Genomic DNA, 8,500 nt, shown 5'->3' on the forward strand with positions numbered 1-8,500 from the left:
AAAAGCCCATAATTCCACGTGTTGATCCCTCCTCCGTGTGCCACATACAAGCAAGCCACGTGATTAAATGAAAGACTTTTATTTCCACATTTATAAAAGTAATTCTCTTTTACATCAAATCCCCCCCGTTTTTCTGTCCAACTTTTTCGCTGTGAACTTCACAAAAAAAAAAAAAAAAAAAAAAAAAAAAAAAAAAGAACTTCACGAAATGGGGAGAGAAGAGTTTTGGGGGGAAGCTAGAGGGACAAAAAATTAAAAAAAGAAAAAAAGGAGATTCCAAATTTCAAAAATAAATAAATTTAGAAACAAAATAAAAAAAAAAAAAACGATCCAGGAAATATACGAGAACCACTCCACAAGTTTGATATCTGCAATATACAATTTTCACCAAAAAGGAGAGTATAACAATTAAGGGTTTATCACGGCGTCATATGAAATAACATAAGTAATGCACAACGTCTGTTCAAATACATCTAAGAGCAAATCAACAGGCTGTCACGCCTGGACGTGGACCCGAGTCCGATCGTTTGTCTGTCGGAAAAATAAAAATAAAAAAACATTCGAGGTGAGTGCGTCCCCCCATTTCCCCCTCTGTGGGGATAAAAATGCTTCTTTTTTTTTTTTAAATAAATTACTTGACATTTTTTTTACTCCGCTAAAACTTCAACTAAGAACAAGAAAAAAAGACTTTATATAGATTTATTTCTGTCCGTAGCTCTCGACTGTGTGCCTTGCATGTGGGTCCAGGCAGGAAGTCCGTCCATCTCTCAGACCAACAATGTCCTTTATTTTATTTTTTTTCTTCGTCCGTTTTCTATTCGCCTGTTATAGTTTCTGATGGCTAATCTAGCCTATTATGTTAAACTGGATCACCGTGGTCTGAAAAAGACACACTCATCATAGATAGAACAAAGCAACAACTGAACAAAAAAAAGTTTCTTTTAAAATCGGTCTCTTTCGAATAAAATGCAAAATATTCTTATTTACAGGTCTATGACTGCTGATCATCTGCTCGTTCACGTGGGGAAAAAAAATCAAATACAGATTTAGAAAACAAATGTTCCTTTGGATCCTTTAACTATATTATACTCGGTTCGTTCTTTTGCCACCAGCCACGAACGTGCACATAATAATAATAATAATAATAATAATAATAATAATAATAATAATAATAATAATAATAATAGGGGGTGTCATTGACATTGAACTGTAGGTCAAAGTGCCACCAACAATTGTCCTTCGTTGGGAAAAACACTGAAAACAAAATACTGAAACATTTTGTTGATCAAATAAATACATAACTTAGATTCTTTGACTCCTATCGAAAAATAAATAAATTATAAATAAAGCTCATGTCCCAAAAAAACAAAAACAAAAAAGGGAACATCCTTCAGACAGTGTGAGTTTCAGTCACGACGCTCCGTCCACTCAGTTCAGCCTAAATGAGTCATTTCGCAGCGTAAAGGCCTTGAGCAGGTCGTCACGTCGTCATCTGTTTTCTGTCTTTGTTTCGTTTCCTCTAATGAGTCCAGAGCTGCCAGGGTCAGCGTACAAAATAAAAAAAAACCGTCTCTGCAGGGACCGGCTCACCGCTGCTGAGCCGGCCGGGAGAGGACGCCGGACATGGGGGGCAGAGGAGGCGGCGGAGGGGGCGGCTCGCTGCCTCCCTGCAGGCCGTGCAGCAGGATCCGCGGGACCAGCGGTCTCTGCAGAGCCGGCGGGGGCGCAGAGGGGCCCCTGTACAGATAGAGGGCCGCCCCGGGGTCCAGGTTGGACACCAGGCTCTGCGGGTAGAAGTACGGGGACGGGAACATCCTCTGCAGGGCGGAGTAGTTTCCAGCCTCCGCCAGCAGCTCCAGTCCCACCGCCGTCTGCCTCTTCCACTTTGTCCTGGAGGAGAGAAATGACGCTGCTTTAGCCTGTAGCATGTGAGTGTGTGTAGAAATATATATATTTCACTACATGTAGTATAAGTGAGTGTTTGAATCTAACACACCAAAGCAACTCCCATCTATTTACCTGGCGTCCAATTAGAAATCAGAAATACATCTGTTAGCTTTTTTTTTTTTTTTTTTTTTAATCACCCAAATCTCCATCCTGCCACTTGTCTTCACACCCAAGGACGTCTGTTAGATCGCCAGTCTGCCTCCACGCAGGTGAATTATTCATAATAAAGATAATTGAGTAGATATAGTGGTTTGTTTGAATTATTGATACGCACACATGCAACGATGCATTATTCATCGGCCAAAGTGTTGTTTTTATATTTATTTATGTCATTTAGCTGCCTGGGAGTCAAAACTGCACACAAGTAAATGCTGAAGTTCATTCAGGCGAGAGCTGCAGAGAGGTGTCTCTGCACAGGAGAGGACTCACTGCGCGCTGCATGCACTTTCATTTATTTACAGGAAGTTGACACCTCGGTTTTCAAACTATTTGCAGGGTCACTGTGTGTGTGTGTGTGTGTGTGTGTGCGTGTGTGTGTGTGTGTGTGTGTGTGTGTGTGTGTGTGTGTGTGTGTGTGTGTGTGTCTGCGGCTTGACAGGCTGACATGTCTCCCATTAGATCTGTTCGCGGTTCGGTCTTGCAGTGTTGTATTCTCTCGATACGGAGCGAAAATCGAATTGAATGGAAAAACCTGCGAACTTAAAACTGAAACGAGGCCTTTCTCCAGACGGTGACGGTGTGATGACGTGTTTCTGAGAGGTCATACATCAGTCGAATCAACTACTCAGCTGTCAGTCCTGCGTCATTTACGGAACCGTTGTACAGTAGAAGTTAAAGGTTTGATTTAGAGACAATTGATGAGTAACAGTTTTTATGATGAAAGGTTGAAATAATGTCTGTGCCTCCACTGTCATGACACTTCTTGATCATTTTCTTCCGGTTTCTTCGGGTGCTGGAAAGTTTTCGATCACATTCTGAGTCTCTTTTAATTCCTGATATTTTATGGAGCTGACCATGAATCAATAATTCGAGAAGATAATCGTCAAATGAATCAATAATTAAAATAATGGTGAACTCAGGGCGCGCGAAGTGAAACATGGCGTCCCTGTGTCCATTTAGTCCTGCGCTTGACACACCAGATAACCCTCCCTCCCTCCAGCGTGTGACCCTACCTCCGGTTCTGGTACCAGGTCTTGACCTGCGTGTCGGTGAGGTTGAGGGAGGCCGCCAGCTCCATGCGGTCCTGGACGCTCAGGTACTTCTGCCGCTCGAAGCTGCGCTCCAGCTGGGCCAGCTGGTGGTCCGTGAAGGCCGTCCGGGCCTTCCTGGGCTTCTTCAGCCGGACCTGAGGGCTGTCTCTGCTGCTGGAGATCTCCCTGTCCCCCTCCTCTTTCACTGGCGGACACAAACAACACCAAGGAAGGTGAGAACAGAGGAACTACACCCGTCTGAGTGGACGGGCAGCCTCAGTACACACACACACACACACACACACACACACACACACACATCTGAGCTGCGGCGCGTTAGATTAAATACATCAGAACTGTCTATTTTCATTGCTTCATTTATTCAGTGATCTGATACTGGAGAAAAAACTCCAAAATAAAAGTCTGACTGAATTCTTATAACATCAAATTTGTGTATTTTGAAATTGAAAACTCTTTGAGCTCCACTGGCTGGTTAATGAACAAGACTTAACAGGATTCTAATGAAAGGTTAACAACAATAACAAGAAGGAAATGCTCCCTTCTCGCAAAAAGACGTGAAGAAGCCAAACTTTGTGACAATAAAGCGCTTCAGTCGTCGTTGCCAATCCAGCTCAGTGTTTCGTCTTTTAACAGAGAAATTGTGGGAAATAAAACCGGAAACCGCAACTTTGTATTGTTTTCAAACCACTGCTTTCACCAGCAGCTGAATCAAACACACAGCTGATGTTTGCTCGGTGCGAACTGAAAGAAAGTGACGAAAACGCTGCGAGCAATTATTGTTAAAATGTTTTTTTTAAAAAAACATGTGTGAGGTTCCTCCAGCCTGTCAGTGTTTAATAACTATTAATGTGCAGTAAGAAGCGTCGGCCTCTGCAGTGCGCAGTGTGTGTCGGGAACAGTGCCTATAGGCGATGTGGAGCTATTTGATTTGGTCTTAAATTGTTATGAAAAGCTCCTCCAATATTCGCACTTCCAATCTGATATCTGAGCCGTCAGCAGAGCCGCGCTCTTTGTTCTCCTTCTGCGTGGTGTCATGTCAGGGCGAGCATTGATATACACTCCTTATAGTCAATTCTGTGAAAAAACACGGGGGAGGAGAGGGGGGTGAGGGGGACCGGAGGGGGGGGAAGCTCGCGAGGCGAGAGATCTTGGTAGTTGAATAGTTGAGTCGTCTCAAGAAGCACAATAATCCGCCTAATTGAGCCACAAGGGAAGGACGAGCCTTTCAACCGCGACCGGAGGAACTTCACAGGACCGTGGAAATGAGTGGAAATCAAGAGCCGGGCGGCCTCGCGCGGTTACAAATCTGATTAGCACCGGGGACAAATTGCATCAAATCCCTCAAATATTATAGGAGGCGGATTCGCGGAAATCAAAGCCACCGTACAGGCGCTCTGTGGGCCCCGCGGCTCCCGCAATCAATCAGCGCGTCGATGAGCGTCTCCATCCGCGCTGTCGCGCGCGCACGCACGCGGACATACGTGCACGGAAATTGTGGAGCGAATTGATGACGTGACGCCTTATCAATTAGTTTACAAGACGAGTGAATCTGAGAGAAAAACATTAACCAGAATAAAGCAAAAATAATAAAAATGATGATAATAATTAATAATACTACTAATAAAGATATAATAAAATAATAATAATGATAACAATAGTTTATTAATACTAATAATTTTGCAGGTGTGTCAGATGTCCTCTCTGTATTTCCTGGCCTGCAGCGGTCTCGTCCCTCCTCGCTCTGCCTCATTAAACTGTCAGTGGAGGTGACATGTGTGTTATGGCTGACATGATTGGAAACAGAGAGGCCCTTGATGGCATTTATCTGGAGGCTACCCTGTCATCGCTCGCGCTCCTGCCTCGCTCACATCAACAGATGCTTTCTGGGATATTCTGCTCAACGCGCCGCGCGCGTGCACGCGGGCGGGCCGTTTGCCTTTTATTAAATGTAAAAACTCGGATGAAAAATGAAGCCCGAGCTCGCCACCGTGCACAGGCTGGTGTTACCATCAGCGGAGGACCGGGTCGATTTGTCCGTATTGATGGCTTCCGGTGTCCTGATACTAATGTCAGATTATTGATAACGATCAGTGGGCGGTACCGTTTTTATTTGTTTAACAAAATAAAATAAAAATGTTACATTACTGAGCATTATTTTCATATAGTTAAAATACATTATTATTATTATTATTATTATTATTATTATTATTATTATTATTATTATTATTATTATTATTATTATCATTAAATAATCTAAAAAGGCCCAAACTCCAAATGAAAACGAGCTATTTAAAATGTATATATTTTTTTCAAGGTTTTAAAATATTTTGCTGCAACAAAATGCCTAAATAATATTTTAATGTGGTAGTTCGGCTTTTACAGATATTAAGTTAAATGAATTGTTATGATTCAAACTTCATGCGCTATCTTTCCAGATTGCACCACACATTTTGTGTCAACGTGTCTCTGCCAACATTTTTTTTTTTAAATTTAATTTTAAATTATTATTCAAACAAACAAAAAAAAGTTATTGAGACACAAACTGAAACACCGAGACCAGACAAGCTGCAGCCGAACTACACACAAAAATGTTGACTTGTAGGGGGGTAAAAAAGAAAAAATGCATCTCAAATGATCAGCGAGCTACTTTAGATAGAACTAAATTTATATTTTTAAAAAGCAGCATTTTCCTACGGGAGCCGGTCAGTAAGAGCAGAAGGCCAAATCACTTCCCCCTCCAATCTGTCCTCAGCACGGCAGCCCCTCCACCGTCCTTACCTTTATATTCACTGTCTGACGACGAGTTGCTGTGGATTTTCTCCATAAAGTCGTCCGCTATCTTGGAGACGAGCCTGCCCGCCTCCTGGGTCGGCTGTCCATTGCTGGAGTAGGGCGCGCACGCTGCCAGAGGCTTACAGTCCGCGAGAATGTCTCTGATGAGGAAGGACGAGGTCACGGTCCTCTGCTGCGACCCCGCAGATATCTGTGCGTGCTGGAGGTGCGGCGGCAGGCCGACGCCGTGACCTTGCCTCTGGGCCACCTCCTCCACGCACTCCCTCCTCGGCGACGGGGGCGACGAGCAGCCGCTCTCCACGTCTGATCTCGGGCTGAACTCCAGGGGAGAGCGGCACTCCCCCACCAGGCTGTCCCCTTTGGACACCGGACTTCCAGGCCTGTGGGACAGCAGCGAGTCGATGCCGAAACTGGACCCGTTGGCGGACGCCTCCATTGTCTTGATCGAGGCCTCCTCAAACTACCATTTGGTATTCAGGACAAGTTTTATTTGAGGGAGGGAAGAGGGGTAGGGGGGGGATGCGAAAGTCTCAGTTGGTCCAGCAGAAGAGAAAGAGCCCCCCTCCCCGCGCCAGGGAAGGTGTTTTTTTGGATACGCTACAAATGAAGCTTATTCATCCGCTATTTCCAGCTCCCCAACTGGTTCTTTAAAGAGAAAATATCTCCAGGCTAAGTTGCGTTACAGCAAAACGTCCATTCATCCGATGTTCTGGTCTTTTTTTTTTTTTTTTTCTTCGTCAAGTCTGGAGAGATGAGTCCTCCTGAAATCGATGCCGCCGCTGGGAGAGTCACACTCCAGTCCCTCACTCCTTCAGCTTCTGACTTCACAGTGCCTCGACGGGAACACGAAAAGAGTTATTGCTGAAATGATCTCACCTACAGAACCCAAAAAGACGCAGAAACAATTGACTGTTTTCTGGAGATGTGGCAGCAGCAGCAGCGGCAGCAGCAGCGGCGGTGATGTCTTCGGCGTAAAGCGCGTTTCAGCACCATGGACAGGTTCAGACCTGCAGCCGGACCGGAGGAAACCGTCGAGGGCAGCTCGTCATGTGGCCACACGGACGACACGGGGAAACTGTTCGCATTCTTCTGAGCAGAACAACAAAACCTTTTAAAGAAAAACAGGAGGCAGAGGGAGAGAGAGAGAGAGAGAGAGAGAGAGAGAGAGAGAGAGAGAGAGAGAGAGAAGGGGGGAGTCCGAGAGCTGCAGCAGGAGCAGAGGAAGAGGCGGAAGACGCGGGACGAGGCGATGCGCGGCGCAGGAGCGGAAAGAAAGGAGAGGTAAACTGGGTTAAATAGTCACAACTGGCAAGTAAAAGGACGAGATGCGACGGGGGTGGGAGGGAATCCCAAAAAATTGAACTTGAGGAAAAGTCAGGAGCTAGGTTTTAAGAGCGCCCCGTCCACGTGAGTCCCCTGTGACAAGCCTTCATTGGCTGAGGGGAGCTGGAAGTGGACCTCCCTACACGCCCACTCACTCTCCTCCCTCCCTCCCTCCCTCCCTCCCAGCGTCTCCCTCTCCTCCCTGGCTCATCCTCACTTTGATAAAAGAGACACTGAATTCATCAGGAGACTCAGATCCAACTGTTTACAGGCAATTTTCACACTGTTTGCTTTCATTACATCATTGATGAGGCTTATAATGGGGTTATTATGTGGAGCGGCGCCGTGTTTCTCTCCTCGACTCCCTGTCTGTCGCTGGAGCTCTCTCCACCTCCACCGCTCCTCTCACTCCCCCCTGCACATTTATTTTTTTTTAACGTTTGACTTTTTTTTCACCGTTTTATTATTATTTATTTTTTATATTCTATTTATCAAATAATCCGATTTAGTACTGTTTAGTTTCATACGATTCCACACTGCGAATTGGAAAAAAGTGCTAAAACTAGAACTGTATTATTATTATTATTTTTATTATTACATTAATGATTATTATCATTATATTTTTGTTGTTATTATATTGTTAAAGCGATTTTAATTTGCTCTTATTTCTAAATATTATAACTGTGAACCCCTCGATATTTTTATTTGCAGCGGTCAACATTTTACCTTCCGTCTAAAATCTCAACTTCAGAATCCCAGGACAGTGTTCGCTCGTTCACCGTGGACACCTTTTATTATTTTGCTCTCTTTCAAATGAGACGAATTTAAGGATGAAAAATCTAACAAATATAATAAATGTTTTCTTTTTTTTTAGGCACGCACAGTATCTTGAAGGAGGGCTCATTAAGAGGATATTAACTCTCTAACACTCTCTGGTAATTGCAGACAATGGTCCGAGCAGCGTGACGCAGAACTTCAAGGCGCGCGAGGCGCCATTGTGCGCACTTCTTCACCTTAACACGCGTGAAATACCATTGTGCGCACTTTCAGCACCCAACCCCGCACAACAGTTTGCCCCGACAGCCCCTAATAATCTAACTAACCCCCTTCTCATCATCATCGACACCCCCGCGCCTCACCCCTTCCTCCCACCCCTCTCTCTTCCTCCTCCACCCCATGTGACCACCAGATTGGAGGCGCGCGTCGGTCTCAGACACCGGCAGGTT

The 8,500-nt window shown here is 44.8% G+C and overlaps 1 protein-coding gene across 1 annotated transcript; it reads right to left on the reverse strand.

Moving 5' to 3' along the window:
• Positions 1-208: 208 nt before the first annotated feature.
• barhl1b (BarH-like homeobox 1b) lies at positions 209-7,264 on the reverse strand. Its single transcript, XM_037116303.1, has 3 exons — positions 5,937-7,264; positions 3,120-3,342; positions 209-1,890 (listed from the first exon to the last, which is right to left on the reverse strand). Exons 1-3 carry the CDS (start codon positions 6,385-6,387, stop codon positions 1,587-1,589), a joined length of 978 nt encoding a protein of 325 aa, XP_036972198.1. The 5' UTR covers positions 6,388-7,264; the 3' UTR covers positions 209-1,586.
• Positions 7,265-8,500: the final 1,236 nt, after the last annotated feature.

Source organism: Acanthopagrus latus, chromosome 12 (genome assembly GCF_904848185.1).
Source record: "Acanthopagrus latus isolate v.2019 chromosome 12, fAcaLat1.1, whole genome shotgun sequence".
NCBI classification, from domain to species: domain Eukaryota; kingdom Metazoa; phylum Chordata; class Actinopteri; order Spariformes; family Sparidae; genus Acanthopagrus; species Acanthopagrus latus.

Coding starts and splice junctions, on each gene's coding strand:
- barhl1b (XM_037116303.1), bottom strand. CDS start 6,387: ATGGAGGCGTCCGCCAACGGGTCCAGTTTCGGCATCGACTCGCTGCTG. Junction 3,343..5,936: donor GTCAGACAGTGAATATAAAG/GTAAGGACGGTG, acceptor TGTGTCCGCCAG/TGAAAGAGGAGGGGGACAGG. Junction 1,891..3,119: donor ACCTGGTACCAGAACCGGAG/GTAGGGTCACAC, acceptor TCTCTCCTCCAG/GACAAAGTGGAAGAGGCAGA.